Source organism: Bos indicus x Bos taurus, chromosome 17 (assembly GCF_003369695.1).
Source record: "Bos indicus x Bos taurus breed Angus x Brahman F1 hybrid chromosome 17, Bos_hybrid_MaternalHap_v2.0, whole genome shotgun sequence".
In the NCBI taxonomy this organism is placed as follows: domain Eukaryota; kingdom Metazoa; phylum Chordata; class Mammalia; order Artiodactyla; family Bovidae; genus Bos; species Bos indicus x Bos taurus.
The window spans coordinates 8,761,012-8,781,062 of NC_040092.1; the positions used below are offsets into that span (position 1 = coordinate 8,761,012).

The following is a 20,051-nucleotide window of genomic DNA, read 5'->3' on the forward strand; positions in this document are numbered from 1 at the left end:
CTACCAGCCCCTTCACAAGACCCTTCTGAGTGCCACCTGGAGAGGCAACTCTGGAGCCTCAGAGCCCCTGACTATGGCCTGCCCCAACTGCAGGGTCCCCTCACCGTCAGTGGGATTGGCAAACTCCTTGGGCACGGCCGCCCCATCGTCCAGCTCCACGGCCTCTAGGCCTGCACGGACCCCTTCAATCTGGACCTCATGCTCTCCCGAAGCCGTGTCGTCCTCTGACCTTGCACTCTCGCCTGTACGACGGAATTTCACCACCCTAGAGGAGAGAGCAAATCTGGTCATGATGGCTAGAACTCCTCCTCGACGACCTTGCGGTATAGTTGTGCCCAAGACAGGTGAAAAGCCTTCACTTGTGGTCCAGAGAGTTCTCTCATGGTCCATGAATGGGTGAAAGAGGTAGAGGCTAGCATTTCTGTTGAGTTGGGCTGTGGGGAGAGTGACAACTTTAACAGTTATGTATCAGGGCTGTCTAGTACAGTTGGACAGGTTGGGCACTGCACAACTCCAGGGGGAGCCCTATTCACATAGTAAGCCATGTGAATGAGGATATCTTTGTTCTAGACCTAAATACCGTTTGGAAACATATGTGTTTCAGAATTTATACTCATTGTCTATATCTAATGTAAATAACCGTTCAACTTCAGCTTCTTCAGCGTTACTGGTTGGGGCATAGGTTTGGATTACTGTGATATTGAATGGTTTGCCTAGGGAACATTTCATGCAAAGATGGGCTCGATAAAGGTCAGAAATGGTATGGACTTAACAGAAGCAGAAGATATTAAGAAGAGGTGGCAAGAATACACAGAAGAACTGTACAAAAAAGAGCTTCACGACCCAGATAATCACGATGGTGTGATCACTCACCTAGAGCCAGACATCCTGGAATGTGAAGTCAAGTGGGCCTTAGAAAGCATCACTATGAACAAAGCTAGTGGAGGTGATGGAATCCCAGTTGAGCTGTTTCAAATCCTAAAAGACGATGCTGTGAAAGTGCTGCACTCAATATGTCAGCAAATTTGGAAAACTCAGCAGTGGCCACAGGACTGGAAAAGGTCAGTTTTCATTCCAATCCCAAAGAAAGGCAATGCCAAAGAACACTCAAACTACCACACAATTGCACTCATCTCACACGCTAGTAAAGTAATGCTCAAAATTCTCCAAGCCAGGCTTCAGCAATACGTGAACCATGAACTTCCTGATGTTCAAGCTGGTTTTAGAAAAGGCAGAGGAACCAGAGATCAAATTGCCAACATCCGCTGGATCATGGAAAAAGCAAGAGAGTTCCAGAAAAACATCTATTTCTGCTTTATTGACTATGCCAAAGCCTTTGACTGTGTGGATCACAACAAACTGTGGAAAATTTTGAAAGAGATGGGAATACCAGACCATCTGACCTGCCTCTTGAGAAACCTATATGCAGGTCAGGAAGCAACAGTTAGAACTGGACATGGAACAACAGACTGGTTCCAAATAGGAAAAGGGGTATGTCAAGGCTATATATTGTCACCCTGCTTATTTAACTTTTATGCAGAGTACATCATGAGAAACGCTGGGCTGGAAGAAGCACAAGCTGGAATCAAGATTGCCGGGAGAAAGATCAATAACCTCAGATATGCAGATGACACCACCCTTATGGCAGAAAGTGAAGAGGAAATAAAAAGCCTCTTGATGAAAGTGAAAGTGGAGAGTGAAAAAGTTGGCTTAAAGCTCAACATTTAGAAAATGAAGATCATGGCATCTGGTCCCATCACTTCATGGGAAATAGATGGGGAAACAGTGGAAACAGTGTCAGACTTTATTTTTGGGGGCTCCAAAATCACTGCAGATGGTGACTGCAGCCATGAAATTAAAAGACGCTTACTCCTCGGAAGGAAAGTTATGACCAACCTAGATAGCATATTGAAAAGCAGAGACATTACTTTGCCAACAAAGGTCCGTCTGGTCAAGGCTATGGTTTTTCCAGGGGTCATGTATGGATGTGAAAGTTGGACTGTGAAGAAAGCTGAGCACCGAAGAATTGATGCTTTTGAACTATGGTGTTGGAGAAGACTCTTGAGAGTCCCTTGGACTGCAAAGAGATCCAACCAGTCCATCCTAAAGGAGATCAGCCCTGGGCGTTCTTTGGAAGGACTGAGGCTAAAACTGAAACTCCAATACTTTGGCCACCTCATGCGAAGAGTTGACTCACTGGAAAAGACTCTGATGCTGGGAGGGATTGGGGGCAGGAGGAGAAGGGGACGACAGAGGATGAGATGGCTGGATGGCATCACCAACTCGATGGACATGAGTTTGAGTAAACTCCGGGAGTTGGTGATGGACAGGGAGGCCTGGCGTGCTGCAATTCATGGGGTTGCAAGGAGTCGGACACAACTGAGCGACTGAAGTGAACTGAATGTTAAGTAACAATTTGGCCACATAAGGATTGCTTTATGCTTACAAAAAGCTGCCCACACAGTATTTTTTTTTTAATTTAAAGTGAATATCAAAATTTTAAAATTAGAAGAATTCACAAAGAAATCCAGATTCCTGATGTCTCTTTAAATAGAGTATCTGGCCATCTGGGACCCACATTCTAATAAGGGAGCAACATGGCTAGAGCAGAGCAGTGTGGCCCTTGTATATGGGCCACTCGACCGGCAGATGACCGACAGTCTCATCCTTTCCAAATGACTTCCAGCCCTTACGGTCTCTTGCCATTTTTCTTTACTCTTAACTCTGTGTTCCTCTCACTTGGCACTTTGTTCCCTTGCCCCCATAGGCATTTGAGTTTGAGACCCCATGGACTTCACTCTCAATACAATGCATTCCTTCACACTGTGCTGTTTCTTGTGACTCGGGGAAGTGCCTTGATTTCTTTGAGCAGCAACTTATTTATTTGAGACCCAGGCAAAAACATAACAACCTGTCTCCTTCTAGCTTCCTTATCCCAAAACAAAACTCCTGCTTTCTGCCAGCCCTGTGATGGGTTGCAAGGTCACGGCAGTAACAGAAGAGATGAGTCCCTACCTTCCCAGGAGACAGCCATATGGAATGAGTGATGCCCATTCCTCCCTGGGCTTTGAAAAAAGAAGTCTGGGATGCCAAGGGCATGAAGGGCAGAGGGCTGATGAGGGCGTGCATGAGTGCTCAGTCACTCCATTGTCTCTGACTCTTTGCCACCCTATGGACACCCACCAGGCTCCCCTGTCCATAGGATTTCCCAGGCAGGAATACTGGAGTGGGTTGCCATTTCTTCTTCCAGGGGATTTTCCCAACCCAGGGATTGAACCTGCATCTCCTGCAACTCCTGCATAGGCTGGCGGATTCTTTACCACAGGAAGCCCGATGATGAGGGACTGGAGGGCAAATTTGGGCAACATTTTTAAAAGGTAAAAACGGATAAATTTCTACGTTAAAAAAAAATTGCTATCATCATTATCAATTAACTATTGCCTTATTCCTCACATTTCACCAAGAATAATTCTATGCTCTGGCATAGAAAGCGTAAGTCTCCAGATTCCAGAAGCCTGGGGGAACATTTCTTGCTTGTGAATTGGGAGAAAAGGCAGATGATACCACAGCATTTTGTAAATACCGGAAACACCATTCGATGGCGAGGTTGAACTGGGAAAGCTCCAGCTGTCAAGCTCGTCTTGGGCTGGAAATACGGGGCAGAGTACAGCGCGCACAGGGTCTGCAGGCAGAGCGGCTGGGACTGAACTTTGGAGCAATCATTCCACCACCAGCCGCCAGCTCCACCACGCTCCCCTCTCCACCAGGCCCCCCTCTCCGCCAGGCCCCCCCTCTCCGCCACGCCCCCCCAACCGCCCAGCAACTTCCGTGCCCCGTTCTAGATGTTGTTCTCCATGCACTCGCTCTGCACAGCAGCCCTGTTGTTCGTCGTTTAGTCGCTCAGTCATGTCTGCCTCTTTGCAACCCTACGGACTGTCGCCCACCAGGCTCCTCTGTCCGTGGGATTCTCCAGGCAAGAATACTGGAGTGGGTAGCCATTTCCTTCTCCAGGGGATCTTCCCGACCCAGGGATCACACCCATGTCTCCTGCTTGGCAGGTGGATCCTTTACCACTTAGCCACCAGGGAAGCACAACAGCTCTATGAGGTTGGTATTTTTATAACCATTGTACAGACAAGAAAACGGAGGCCCCAGCAGTCATGGGATTTATCCATGGGCACAGAGCTAAAAAGGCATGGAGCCAGGGATCATCCTTAGGTCTGTCTGGTCAAAACCTTGTGTTTCTGGCCAAAGACAGGATACCAGTCAAACCCTTCCACTCCTCCCCATCTACTCCATTCCTCCCCCACAAAATCTTTTATTTTGAAATATTTAAAGCAGATAAAAATAGATAACAATGAGAGAACTATCTTTGCTTCTTCTCCAGCTTAAGGACTAGACCCTACTAGAAGGTTGAACTATATGAAATTGCCAACATTTGATTATAATTCATTTGAAGCCACCAGGTCTCTTTTCCAATCTCCATCTCTCAATACAGCTTGAAAGAACCGAGGCTTTAGCCTGGATGTCAGTGGTAAAGAATCTGCCTACCAATGCAGGAGACACGGGTTTGAGTCCTTGGTTGGGAAGATCCTCTGGAGAAGGAGAGGGCAACTCACTCCAGTATTCTTGCCTGGGAAATCCCATGGCAGGGGAGCCTGGCAGGCCACAGTCTAGTGGGTCACAAAGAGTCGGATACAACTTAGCAACTAAACAACAGCAGCTTTGCAGGGGGTGGTGCTGATGGAGACTATGGGGAAGCTCTGAAGCCAGTGCCTACAAACTGAGTCTCAAACAAGCCCCCAAGACCATCCTGATGTGTAGCATTTGCCAATATCTGTGGGGTAAATAACTCCCACCATGACCCGCGTTAAGCTCTCAACAGTTAAATAAAAGGCTCTGAGATTTCCTGAATATCTAACCATCAGATCTGCTCGCTAGAGCCACTCTGAGCAGTCTCTAGCATAACCACTGTAAGGTCCTCGAGTCACTGTCAGAAGCTACAACATGGATGAACCTTGAAACGTGATGCTGAGTGAAAGCAGCCAGACACAGAGAGTCACATATGCGTGATCCCATTTACGTGAAGCAACTTCAGAGAGACAGAAAGCAGATCAGCGGTTGCCAGGGGCTGGGGAAGGAGGGAGAGGGAGTGACTGTCTAATGGCACAGAATTCCCTTTTGGGGATGATGAAAGTGGTCTGGAATTAGACAGAAGGGAAGGTTGTGCAACACTGTGAACGTACGTCCATGATGACAGGAGCACTATTCACGACAGCCCAAAGGTGACAACACCCCAGTGTCCGTCAGTGGACAAGTGGGCTAGCAAAATACAGTCTATACACACAGTGGACTATTATTCAGCTTCAGAAAGGGAGGGAAGGGGGAACTCCCCAGCAGTCCAGTGGTTAGGACTCCTTGCTTCCACTGCAGGGGACATGGGTTCAATCCCTGGCTGGGGAACTAAAATCTGGCATGCTGTGCAGTGTGACCAAAATAAATAAATAAAAATTATTTATTTATAATTTATAAAAAATAACTAATAAAATTAAAATGGCTTTATAAAAAGAGGTGTATACTAGGGTGAAGATTCAATAAAATTAATCATTTTTTTTTAAAAAGGGAAAAGTGAAAGTATTTATCGCTCAGTTCTGTCCAGCTCTTTTGCAACCCCATGGTCTGCAACCCACCAGGCTCCTCTGTCCATGGGACTTCCCAGGCAAGAATACTGGACTGGGTTGCCATTTCCTTCTCCAGGGGATCTTCCTGACTCAGGGATCGAACTCGTATCTTCTTCAGGAGATCATGCATTGGCAGGCAGGTTCTTTACCACTGAGCCACTTGGGAGGTCCAAAAAAAAAAAAGGGAAGGGAAGGGGAAATTCCGTGGTTGCCTAGCGGTTAGGGCTCTGTGCTTTCATAGCTGAGGGCCTTCGATCCCTGGTCAGGGAACCAAGATCCCACAAGCTGTGCACCAAAAAAAAAAAACAAAAAAAAAACAGGAACTGGAAAGAAAGGAAATTCTACACATTACATAACATGGATGAGACTTGAAGACATTATGCTAAGTGAGATATGCCAGTCACAAAAGACAAACACTGCATGACTCCACTTAGACACTTAGCGCAGTCAGACTCAGAGATGGAAAGCACAAGGGTGGCTCCCAGGGGCTAGAGAGGAAGACACAGGGACTTCGTGTTTAACAGGCACAGAGTTTCAGTTTGGGCAGATGAAAACTGTCCTGGAGATGGATGGTATTGATGGTTGCACAATGCAAAGGCACTTAATGCCACAGGCCTGTACTCTTAAAAATGGTTCAGTTCAGTTCAGTTCAGTCGCTCAGTTGTGTCCGACTCTGTGACCCCATGAATCGCAGCACGCCAGGCCTCCCTGTCCATCACCAACTCCCGGAGTTCACTCAGACTCACGTCCATCGAGTCTGATGCCATCCAGCCATCTCATCCTCTGTCGTCCCCTTCTCCTCCTGCCCCCAATCCCTCCCAGCATCAGAGTCTTTTCCAATGAGTCAACTCTTCACAGGAGGTGGCCAAAGTACTGGAGTTTGAGCTTTAGCATCATTCCTTCCAAAGAAATCCCAGGGCTGATCTCCTTCAGAATGGACTGGTTGGATCTCCTTGCAGTCCAAGGGACTCTCAAGAGTCTTCTCCAACACCACAGTTCAAAAGCATCAATTCTTTGGCGCTCAGCCTTCTTCACAGTCCAACTCTCACATCCATACATGACCACAGGAAAAACCATAGCCTTGACTAGACGAACCTTTGTTGGCAAAGTAATGTCTCTGCTTTTCAATATGCTATCTAGGTTGGTCATAACTTTCCTTCCAAGGGGTAAGCGTCTTTTAATTTCATGGCTGCAGTCACCATCTGCAGTGATTTTGGAGCCCCCAAAAATAAAGTCTGACGCTGTTTCCACTGTTTCCCCATCTATTTCCCATGAAGTGATGGGACCGGATGCCATGATCTTCGTTTTCTGAATGTTGAGCTTTAAGCCAACTTTTTCACTCTCCACTTTCACTTTCATCAAGAGGCTTTTGAGTTCCTCTTCACTTTCTGCCATAAGGGTGGTGTCATCTGCATATCTGAGGTTATTACAATGGTGAATTTTACCTTATTTTGCCATGCCCCTCTCTCCCCTAAACCCCCAATCCCTCAACCCTTAGCACCGTGGTGGATGTCACCTCTTAGTGAAATTTATCAGAGAAAGACAAACACTGTATATTATCATTTATATGTGGAATCTAAAAATGAAATATACTAGTGAATTTAACAAAAAAGAAACAGGACCTGTGGACATAGAGAACAAACTAGTGGGTACCAGTGGGAAGGGTGAAAGGGTTAGGGGCAAGATAGGGGTAGGGGATTAAGAGATATGAACTACTGTGTATAAAATAGATATATTGTGCAGTACAGGGAATACAGCCAATATTTTATAATAACATAGATGGAGCCTAATCTTTAGAAATTGTGAATCACTATGTTTTAAACCTGAAACCAACATAATATTGTAAATCAACTTTTTGTTGATCAGTCATCAAGTCGTGTCACTCTCTGCGACCTCATGGACTGCAGCATGCTAGGCCTCCCTGTCCTTCACCATCTCCCAGAATTTGCCCAAGTTCATGTCCATAGAATCAGTGATGCCATCCAACCATCTCATCCTCTGTTGTCCTCTTCTCCTTATATAAGTATTATATATAAATGTATAAGTATGTAATTATTTATATATGTATGTATTTACAAGTATTTACATATATAAATACAAAAATGCATGTGGATATACACATACAACTTTTTATACCTCAATAAAAATTTCATGTATATATCCACACAGTTTTGTATTTTAAATGTAAATGATTATAAATACATACATATATAAATATTATAGCTATAAACATAATTTTATATGTCAGTATATAAATTAATCTTTGTAAATATAAATATGTATTTATATATAATATTATGCATGTGGATGCATATACTGCTACACAGATATTCTGTACATTGCAAGAAAAGCTGTAAATGAAATGAACTGGGTGCAGTGAGAGGCTGGGGGTGTGTGAGGTAGGGAGACATTTCAACTCTGTAACCCACTGAGGGGTGATGCAAAGTGGGTTCCAGGAAGGAAGCAACAAAGAGTAGGACTCTCGCTCCCCTGGAAGCAACCCCCCAACTCAAAACTACAACAGTCCCCCGAGGCATTAATAGAAGACAGAATGTAGAGGATTACTAGGTGAAGGAAGGAAATGACCATTTACGTGCATTATCAATTCCTTTTCATGGGTGAAGGGAAGGTCCGTGGCTCGCCCTTGACTCTGAGGGTAACATTACAGAAAATGGCCATGTGGTCTGACACTCTCCCTGTCGTCACGCCTTCTCCTCTAGCACCACCCAGGGCTCTGTGCTTCCTTCTTTGAATAGTAGCTTCCACTGCAACCTTCTGGGAAGGTAAGCAGTGATATGGGCTCCCCAGGTGGCTCAGTGGTAAAGAATCCGCCTGCCAATGCAGGAGTCGCAGGAGATGCAGGTTCGATCTCTGGGTCAGGAAGATCCCCTGGAGAAGGAAATGGCAATCTGCCCAGTATTCTTGCCTGGAAAATCCCATGGACAGAGGAGCCTGGAGGGCTACAGTCCATGGGGTCGCAAAGAGTCGGACACGACTGAGCACCCATGCAAGCTGCGGTATCTTTCCAATTTTTTAGTGCTTTGAGCACCAGCTGGCCATGTGTCAGGCCCAGTGTTTGCACTTTGCATCATTAAATTATTTATTCCCACTTTCATTGTCCCCATTTTGCAGAGGAGGACACTCAAGCACAAGGGGCTGGGAGCTTGCCCAAGGTCACCCAGTAAGTGTCTAGGCTTTGGCGAAGCTGTCTGATTTCAGCATCCCCACTTCCAGCCTCTCTGTATTCTCTTCTGGTGCTAGCATCTCTTTGCAGCTTTGCTGCAAATAATATAAAACCAGAAATAATCACCAGGAGAAGAGTAATTAAATAGATGATGGAACAGCCACTAAAGAAAATGCTTTTTAAAAAGTGAAAAAACATTTTATTGGGACTTCCCTGTTGGTCCAGACTCTGCACTTCCACTTCAGGGAGTTCGGGTTCCATCCCTGGTCAGGGAACTAAGATCCTGGAGGCTGCATGGTGCGGCCAAAAAAAAAAAAAGAGTTTTTTTTTTTTTTTTTAATTTGTGTTGATCTGTGTCACAATAGGTGAGAGTGGAAACAACTTAAGTGGCTATCAGTGGCTGAATGGATAAACAAACTGTGGTCTATCCATACGACCGAGTATTATTCAGTGTTAAAAAGGATGGAAATTCTGACCCATGTTACAACATGGATGTACTTTGAAGACACTGCGCTAAGTGAAATAAAACCAACACCAAAGGGCAATTACTGTACTAGTCCGCCTATCTAAATGGGCTTACAGTAGTCAAAGTCACAGAGAGAGAAAGTAGAACAGTGGTCACCAAGCTCTGGGGTTGGGGGGACAGAGGGGATTGGGGAGTTAGTGTTTAATGGGCAGAGTTTCAGTTGAGGAAGATGCGAAAATTCTGGAGATGGGTGGTAGTGAAGCTGACACAACACTGAATGTAGTTCATACCATTAACCGCACAATTGTTGAAATGGCAAATTTTATAGCGACTATTTTCACACAATAAACACACATAATGAACAGACCCACACACAAGTTGGTTGCAAGAACTCACAGGAAAAGACTGTTGGGGCTCATTTGTTTTTGGCCACACAGCTTGTGGGATCCTAGTTCCCAGACCAGGGATCAAATCCAGGGACGTGGCAGTGAAAGCCACTGGACTGCCAGGGAATTCCTGCCGGGGCTCACTATCAAATGTGCTGGACTACAGTCCCATGATCTATGTTCTTGGTACTAAGATTTGAGTATGGTCTCGAACCAGAGACCCAGCCTCCCCAGGGACCTGTTAGAAATGCTGAGTCTCAGGTCCTGACCGAGATCTACTAAATCAACATCTGCAGTGTAACCAGGTCCCCAGGGAATTCATGTACATGAATTCATGTGCATGTTCAAGTGTGCTCAAGAATATTTTTGCTTCTGCCATCGAACATTCTGGAAGGATACTTAAGAAGCCTGAGACTGGTTGGTTTTTGGGAAGGAGGACGGATGGGGATGGGGAGTTTTGAGGGAAAGAAATTTTACTTTTCATTTTGGATCCCTCTGTAATATGTAAATTTTTAAACCTGCACATCTATTAACTTAAATAATCAACATAAATCATAATAGCGACTATTCACAGAACGCTTGTCAATCTGTAACATTAGCTAAGCATGTTACAGACACGTTCATCTGTGAAGCGGGATGAAGACAGGCTTGCAGGAACGTCGTGAAGATAAACTGAGCTCGATGAACAGAAAACTGTGGAGGCTTTGTGTCAATATTGGCTTCCCTCCAACCCAGCTGCGTTCAGGTCACCTTTGTACCTTGAGCATGGAGGACACTGACCTTTGTGAAATTTGACTTTGAGAAATGGCTTAGCTCCCTGGCACTTTAAGCCAGGATCTATTCACATTCCTTCTCTGGCAATCCACTAGAAGCCAGGGCCCTTTATTTATTAAAACTTGTCTTAAGACGGATGTAAAGAGAGACCTCTGACATTAAATTACACTCAGAAAGCCAGACGACATTTTGAATCAGATGGGTTCCTAAAAGCAGTTATCAGCGACATGAGCCAAGATTTTCCAAGGGGAAAAAAGTGTAATGTGAAAGAAAAAGAAAATAGCAGTGGCATATGTTAACTATACGAGGGCTTTGAAACAAGCTGGCTCACAACTTCCTGGCATTTGTTGTGTATATATAGCATATAATTTACCAAAATAGCAGGGAACATTTGTTTTACATAATTTTTCTATTGAAAGAAGAGAAGAGCTTGAGGAAATAACTGTCAACCCAAAGATTTTGCTTGAACCATCATGTAATTCACCTCAGTACCTTAAATTAGGGTCTGAGACGCGATTAGGGTAAGGAAGTTTTTTTTTTTCTATTTTCATCTGAGCTTCTGGGTATTTTATCCCCTGAGTTCACGAATCTGTCAGACTGAAAAAGGAAGCTTGTGCCTAATTGTGATTATGACAGGGTAGCATTTCAAGTCGTGCCTAAAGATGGGGGCGGGGGGAGGTGCGGTGTCATAGAAAGGAGTGCCCAACTCTGCAAACAGACTGATTTGGGTTTGAATTTCCTGCCCCCACTACTCGGCAGCTCTGAGGTTAGGTTACTTGACTTCTCTGGGTCTCAGTTTCCTGCTGGTAGAATGGAGATGGTGATTCCCATCTCACAGGGTTGCCATGGAGATTAAAGGAGTCAACAGAGAGCATCTCAAAAGAGTCTGGCAACCTTCCTCAGTATTTTATTTACTTGGTCATGCCACGCAGCGTGCGGCATCTTAGTTCCCTGACCAGGGATCGAACCTGTGCCCCCTACACTGGAAGAGCACAGTGTTAACCACTGGACCACCAAGGAAGTCCCTATTCTTCAGTATTTTAATAAGTGTTTATTGAGTGCTGACTGTGTGCTGAAGGGGGATGAAATAAACCTGCCCTCCTGAAATGGATTCCCTGTTGAGAAGATGGTTAATATACAAGTAAACAAGAAATCATTATACGTTTGCAAATGAATGAATCTTGAGAGGGAAACAAATAGGGTGCCAAGATAAAGAACAATTGGAGGGAAGCGTAGTCAGGATAGACTTGCCTGAGGTCTGGGGACCAGGAGAGTCCCACAGAGATGGGGGAGGACAAAGACCCAGGGAGTAGGACCAAGGAGTAGAGGTTGGAGAGACAGGCTGAATTATACAGAGACCACAGGGTTTTCCATGTTTTCCTGAGATCAACGGGATGCCCCTGAAAGGTTTACAAGTAGGGTGAGATGGGGGAAGGTGATCAGAGTTGATTTTGAGATCATTCAGGCATATTTTGCTATAAGAGGATGAACAGATTGTGGGCAGTGTTTTAAAATACTGGAGAAGGAAATGGCAACCCACTCCAGTATTCTTGCCTGGAAAATCCCATTGAGTCAAACTTACATTTATTTATTTTTTGACCGTGCGGCACGTGGGCTCTTAGCTCCCCAACCAGGGAATGAACCCGAGACCCTGCATTGGATGGGCACAGTCTTAACCACTGGACTGCCAGGGAAGTTCCTAAAATATTGGTTTTATTATCATTTAGGTGTGGCAAACAGATCAGGAGATGACTGCCAACTGAAGACTTTAGACTCTGTTATACTCACAGATTCCAAGAAGAGGGGGCATGCCACATTTGGAGGGGGCGGGTAGCCAAATGGGGAAACACTGGGATCAGTAAGGAGGAAAGTGAAAGTGAAAGCCGCTCGGTCGTTTCCAACTCTTTGTGACCCCATGGACTATACAGTCCATGGAATTCTCCAGGCCAGAATACTAGAGTGGGTAGCCATTCCCTCCTCCAGTCGATCTTCCCAATCCAGTGATTAAACCCAGGTCTCCCACAATACAGGTGGATTCTTTACCAGCTGAGACACTAGGGAAGCCCAAGAATACTGGAGCAGGTAGCCTATCCCTTCTCCAGCAGATCTTCCCGACCCAGGAGTCAAACTGGGGAGGCAAGGGTGAGGATCAAATCTGGGGCAGAGTCTTTACTGTGGTTTCCACAGGAAGGAACAGGTGAGGCAGGGCAAGCAGGTTGAGAATCAGCTAGTTTGAGTCATTTCTCCAGGCTCTGAGCATAGGGATTGTCTCCAGTTGTCTGGTATTTGGCCCTGGTGCGATTAGTGCAGGTGGATAGTGGTTTTGGATTGGTTGGTTTGCACACGAAAGGTCCACTGGCAGGCGACTTATTTACTACTTAACCCTGGGAGGGGAGAGACCTCCAGAATCTGCAAGGCCCCAAAAGGTCAAAACATCAGAAAACAGAAAATAAAAAGTATGATTAATGCACAAAGATTAACACATGGCAAGCATGCAGTGAGGACATTCTGTGTCAGGCCACATTCTTGTCCCCATGGAGTTTACAGTCTTTTACCGAAAGTATCCTGAAGCTGCAGGAAGGGGCACAAGCCACAGTCCCTACATGACTAATGTGAGAAAAGTGAGGTGTAAAGAGAGGTCTGAAGATGCTCTGGAAATGGAGAGACTGAAAAATGTATTGTCTAAACTAAAGCACTGGAGAAGGCAATGGCACCCCACTCCAGTACTCTTGCCTGGAAAATCCCATGGACAGAGGAGCCTGGTAGGCTGCAGTCCATGGGGTCGCTAAGAGTCAGACACGACTGAGTGACTTCCCTTTCACTTTTCACTTTCACGCATTGGAGAAGGAAATGGCAACCCACTCCAGTGTTCTTGCCTGGAGAATCCCAGGGACAGGGGAGCCTGGCGGGCTGCCGTCTATGGGGTCGCACAGAGTCGAACACGACTGAAGTGACTTAGCAGCAGCAGCAGCAGCAAACTAAAGTGCTTTAGAGAAGCGGTTCTCAATGGGGTGACACTGGCAATGTCTGGAGATAGTTTTGATTGTCACATCTTGGAGGGGGGAGCGAATATGATGAAACAAGGCTATGTCTGATCTTTCCATGGGGACTCAGTGCTTTAGCTGCTAAAGCTTAATAATGGTGGCCCCTGCAGTCAAGGAGAACGATTAAGCTGATGAACAGGTTTTTCTGATTTTTTTTAATGCATACAGTTTTTACTTAATCTTGTGGCCTGATCTCCCCTAAAATCCAGTATCGGATGGAATCGAGGCAATGTCCCGTGAACTTGGGATCCATCAGACCCCTGGTGTGTGAAGCTCTCATACAACTAAGTGAAGACAGACACTAAGCAATAAACAAGCAAATTTTATGGTATGTTGGAAGGTAATGTGTGATTTAAAAAAAGGAAAAGCAGGGATTTCCCTGACAGTCCAGTGGTTAGGACTACGTCTTCCAATGCAGGGGGTGCAAGTTTGACCCGTGGTCAGGGAGCAAAGATCCCATATTGCCTCACGGTCAAAAAAACAAAACCTAAAACAGACCCAATACTGTTAACAAATTCAGTAAAGACTTTAAAAATGGTCCACATTAAAAAAAAAATCTTAAAAAGGAAAAGCTGAAGATGGTATTGGAGGATGGGGGAAGAGGGCTATGATTTTTTTCAACTACAGTAAAATACACATAAGATAACATTTGTCATTTTAAGCATTTTTAAAGGGTACAGTTCAGTGGGCATTAAGTATATTCACAATATTGCACAATCATTATCACTGTTCATCCACAGAACTCTTTTCATCTTGTAAAAATGGACAGTGTACACAGATCCCCCTTCTCCCCTTCCCCAGCCTCTGGCAACTACCATTCTACTTTATGTCTCTATGAATTTGATTGCTTTAGAAACCTCACAGACTGGAATCATACAGTAGCTGTCCTTTGGCAACTGGCTTATTTCACATAGCGTAATGTCTTCAAGGTTTATCTGTGTTGTAGCATGTTTCAGGAGTCCCTTCCTTTCTGAAAGCTACATAATATTCCATCATATGGATAGACCACATTTGTTTATCTACTCATCATGAAGGGGACTTAGGTGTCTTTCATCTTTTGGCTATTGCGAATAATGCTGCTATGAACATGGCTTTACAAATATCTCTTCAGTATTCTGCTTTCAACTCTTTTGTGGGTATATACCCAGAAGTGAAATTGCTGGGTCCTATGGTAATTCTTCATTTTTTGAGGAGCCTCCATACTGTGTTCTGTGGAGGCTGCCCCATTTTTCATTCTCTCCAATAGTCAGTGTATAAGAATTCCATTTTCTCCATATCCTCAGCAAGACTTGTTGTTTTTATTTATTTTTGATAGTAGCCATCCAAGAAGCCGGTGTGCTGCAGTTTGTGGGGTTGCAAAGAGTCGGACACAACTGAGCAACTGAACACCAACAAAAATCCTAATGGCAGTAAGAGAGGGCTACAGATTTTAAGGAGGTGATGAGGGTAGGCTTGGGTGAGATGGTGGCATTTGAGATCTGAGTAAAGCAGATACCTAGGAGAAGAGCTTTCTGGGTAGAGAGAACAGTGGGTGCTGGAGCAGGAACCCACCTGGTATGTTTAAGGAGCAACAAGGGGACCATGGGCTTCCCTGGTAGCTCAGATAGTAAAGAATCTGTCTGCAATTTAGGAGACCAGGGTTCCACCCCCGGGTCGAGAAGATTCCCTGGAAAAGAGAATGGCAACCCACCCCAGTATTCTTGCCTGGATAATTCCATGGACAGAGGAGCCTGGCAGGCTACATTCTATGGGGTTGCAAAGAATCAGACACAACTGAGCAACTAACACACACACACACACACACACACGCACACACCCAGGAACCAGAATGGCTGCATGAGGGGGTGAAAGAGTAGAGAAGACAAGGTGAAACGGGAGCCCTAGGAGGGTTTTGGAACAGAAGAGGCTTGTGAGTTGACTTCTAAAGAATCCCTCTGGGTACTTTCCCTGGTGGTCCAGTGGCTAAGACTTCACGCTCCCAAGGCAGAGGGGCCCCTGAGTTCAATCCCTGGTCAGGGAACTAGACCCCATATGCTGCAACTAAAGATCGTGCATGCCGCAACTAAGACCCAGCACAGCCAAATAAATAAATAATATTTTTTTAAAAGAATACATTTGGTTGCTGTGTTGAGAATGTGCTGCAGGGAGACAAGGGCAGGACCGGGAAGACCAGCAAGATAACCCCTGGAATCCACCCAAGGTCAGAGATGACGGGGACTTGAATCAAGGGGTAGCAGTGGAGCTGGAGAGAAGTGGTAGGAGTTTCAGTTCAGTTCAGTTCAGTCGCTCAGTCGTGTCCGACTCTTCTGGACCCCATGAATTGCAGCACGCCAGGCCTCCCTGTCCATCACCAACTCCCAGAGTTCACTCAGAATCACGTCCATCGAGTCAGTGATGCCAGCCAGCCATCTCATCCTCTGTCTTCCCCTTCTCCTCCTGCCCCCAATCCCTCCCAGCCTCAGAGTCTTTTCCAATGAGTCAACTCTTCTCACGAGGTGGCCAAAGTACTGGAGTTTCAGCCTCAGCATCAGTCCTTCCAATGAACACCCAGGGCTGATCTCCTTTAGAATGGACTGGTTGGATCTCCTTGCAGTCTAAGGGACTCTCAAGAGTCTTCTCCAACACTACAGTTCAAAAGCATCAATTCTTCGGCGCTCAGCCTTCTTCACAGTCCAACTCTCACATCCATACATGACCACTGGAAAAACCATAGCCTTGACTAGATGGACCTTTGTTGGTAAAGTAATGTCTCTGCTTTTGAATATACTATCTAGGTTGGTCATAACTTTTCTTCCAAGGAGTAAGCGTCTTTTAATTTCATGGCTGCAGTCACCATCTGCAGTGATTTTGGAGCCCAAAAAAATAAAGTCTGACACTGTTTCCACTGTTTCCCCATCTATTTCCCATGAAGTGATGGGACCAGATGCCATGATCTACGTTTTCTGATTGTTGAGCTTTAAGCCAACTTTTTCACTCTCCACTTTCACTTTCATCAAGAGGCTTTTGAGTTCTTCTTCACTGTCTGCCATAAGGGTGTGTAATCTGCATATCTGAGGTTATTGATATTTCTCCTGGCAATCTTGACTCCAGCTTGTGCTTCTTCCAGCCCAGCGTTTCTCATGATGTACTCTGCATGTAAGTTAAATAAGCAAGGTGACAATATACAGCCTTGACGTACTCCTTTTCCTATTTGGAACCAGTCTGTTGTTCCATGTCCAGTTCTAACTGTTGCTTCCTGACCTGCATACAGGTTTCTCAAGAGGCAAGTCAGGTGGTCTGGTATTCCCGTCTCTTTCAGAATTTTCCACAGTTTATTGTGATCGACACAGTCAAAGGCTTTGGCATAGTCAATAAAGCAGAAATAGATGTTTAGATGGAGCTTAAAGGCAGGACCAAGAGAATTTCCTGACGGATTTCCTCAGTGAAATCTGAGGGAAGGAGGAGTCAAAATGGACTCCAAATGGGGTGGATGGAGTCACCGTCAACTGGGAGAGGCTGAAAGAGGAGCGGAATGCAGGAGGGATCAGACTTCAAGTTCGGACGTGTGCTTCCGTTAGCTTTCATCAGGACATTTCAGGATTCTGAAAAGGAGACTGTGGCTTCCAGGTGCTTTGCTACTTGAACAAGCTGGAGGATGAGGGGGAAATGTCCAGAGTGAAAGAAGACAAATAACGCTGGTACCAACCGGTGGAGCCCTTACGTGGAGCCGGGCACTGTGCTGGGGCTTCCCAGTGGTGACCTGCCTGACCCTGACAACCGCCCCGCCATGCAGATATCGCTATTACCCCAGCGTTACAGATGAGCACCCAACCGTGGGGAGATGAAGTCACTAGGCCAGGGTCACCCAGATGGGAAGTGGCAGAGCCAGAGTTTGAACCCAGATCTGCCTGACTCAGAGCCCGCACTTATACCCCAGAAGCCCCAGAGGAGTCAGAAGATTCATTGAGCTGATGGACTTAAGCTCAATCTTTATTTTTTTAATATTTATTTTTATGTTATTTATTGAGCTGTTCCAGGTCTTAGTTGCAGCATGCGGCATCTTGACTTGCAGCATGCAAACTCCTAGTTGTGGCATGTGGGATCTAGTTCCCTGACCAGGGATCAAACCTAGGCCCCCTAGGTTTGGGAGCTTAGAGTCTTATCCACTGGACCACCAGGGAAGTCCCTAAGCTCGATCTTAAAAGACAGGGTTAGTAAGAAAGGAGAGAGTGGATCGAGCAAACACAAGATAAATGTCCAATTTCTTGTCCTTACTACAGGGTCCGGTGTGGCCTGGTCCCTGCCATCCTCTGCAGCCTTCCCTCTAGTCACTTGCTCGACTCCACTGGCCTGATTTTGAGCTCTTCCCCTCACGCAGTTCCCACTATTGGAAATCTCTCTCCTATCTCTTCTCCTGGCTGAATTCTACACGTCTGGGGGTTCAACTCCAATGTCACTTCCTCCAAGAAGCCTTCTCTGATCTGCCTATCTGCCATCTAGAACTAGACTTGTCGCATCTTCTACATTTGTGGAGAAAAGGGAACCCTCCTGTGCTGCTGGCAGGAATATAAACTGGTGCAGCCACTATGGAGAACAGTATGGAGTTTCCTTAGAAAACTAAAAATAGAGTTACCATATGATCCAGCAATCCCACTCTTGGGCATATATTCAGAGAAAACCATAATTCAAAAAGATAGATGCACCCCAGTGTTCATAGCAGCACTATTTATAACAGCCAAGAAGACATGGAAACAATTTAAGTGTCTGTCCATCGACAGATGAATGGATAAAGGAGATGTGGGGTATACACACAAAACAGAATACTACTCAGGCATTAAAAAAGAAGGAAATAATGCTAATTGCATTTGCAGCAAGGTGGATTATCATACTAGAGATGATCATACTAACTGAAGTAAGTAGCCCTTAGACAATTCTCATAATTATTGTGAAACTGTGTGTTCAATATTTGCTTCTCCCATCAGACCAGTGCTGTCCAATAGAACCTTCTGCAGTTCCAAAAGTGCTCTGGGCCCAGGCTGTCACAATGGGGCTAAAGCAGCCGTGAACCACATGCAGCTACTGGGCACTTGAAATGCAACCAATGCAATGAAGGAACTGATTTTTCAAACATGACCTATTTTACCTACAAATCATATTTTATAATGTGTGTGCACGTGTCACTTCAGTCGTGTCCGACTCTTCGTGCCTCTATGGCCTGTAGCCCTCCAGGCTCCTCTGTCCATGGGATTCTCTAGGCAAGAATACTGGAGTGGGCTGCCATGCCCTTCTCCAGGGGATCTTTCTGACGCAGGGGTTGAACCCTTGTCTCTTGTGTCTCCTGCACTGGTAGGTGGGTTCTTTACCATTAGCCTGGGAAGCCCACTGTGTATTATACATGGACATTATTTCATATACCAACTACATAATTTAAGTTTAAATAGCCACATGTGGCTAGTGGCTACTGTATTGGACACTGAAGCTCTAGCTGCGAGCTCCTCGAGGGCAAAGACCATATATCTTATTTGGTTATAGAATTCCCCGATCTAGGATGATGCTCAGGAAAACTGTTAATGAATGAATGAATCAATGAATGGATGAACCAATCAATCAATGTAGTCTGCATAATTTGTTTTCATGAAAATCATCCTAGAAAGGGGAGATGCAGGAAAATCTGACTTGCACAAGACCTCACAATAAGGCCAAACTAGATACAAAATCCAGCCTTCTGAATCTCCTGTACGTAGTGCTGTGCCTGAGTGGACAGCAGCTGACAGGTGGAGGTTGTCTGTGGTCTCACATGAGCCATCGCGGAGCTGTTCACGAAGGTACCTCCAAGTCCTGGGAAGGACTGTTTCTTAGACATCCTCACCCCCTTCCCCCTCCCCTGACCCTGTAAACAACTTAGTGGCTTGTAATCTATTAACACTTGGCTTCCCGCGAGACTGAGCCTGTTCCAAGGTCCACTCTTGCCAATCCTCTACAAGGCACTCTGATTTTTAAAAACCCCATATTTCTCTCAGGCAGTCTGTTGCCGGCAGTCTGTGAATAATATACACAGGGTGTGGTTTAAAAAACACCTATGTCGTGATGTGAAATCCACTCAGATTTACACAGCCGTTCCTTTTTTTTTTTTTTTTTAAATAGACAAATGTTAACATGTTTCCGGGATAATTTTGACCTCGTTCAAATGTAATTTGGGGGTTGCGGATTACATTCTGGGGGAATCCAGCAGAAAGAGTTATACGGATTTTGTTTTTACAAACTTTTTTTTAGACATCTTCATAATCATAATTTTATAAATTATTTTTCAGATGTTCATATGTATTGATGTCTCTATCTGCCAGGCATTTGGCACACATGACCTCACATGATCTTCCCAATAAGCCTTTGAATCAAGTACTATTATGATTCCCATTTTATGGCTAAGGAAATTGAGTTTCAGAAAGGTTAAGTCACTTGTGCAAAGTCACACAGCCAGGAAGTGGCACAGTAGGGATTTGAAGCCTAGTCTGTCTTATTCAAGAGCCAATGCTCTTA

At 45.2% G+C, this 20,051-nt stretch overlaps 1 protein-coding gene across 1 annotated transcript in view; it reads right to left on the reverse strand.

The window, feature by feature from the left end:
- Window positions 1-20,051, reverse strand: part of SVOP (SV2 related protein) — a 73,177-nt gene that overhangs the window by 51,062 nt on the left and 2,064 nt on the right. Inside the window, exon 2 of the mRNA XM_027566494.1 lies at window positions 105-265. Within this exon, the coding sequence (XP_027422295.1) occupies window positions 105-265 (161 nt within the window). The remainder of the gene's footprint in view (window positions 1-104; window positions 266-20,051) is intronic.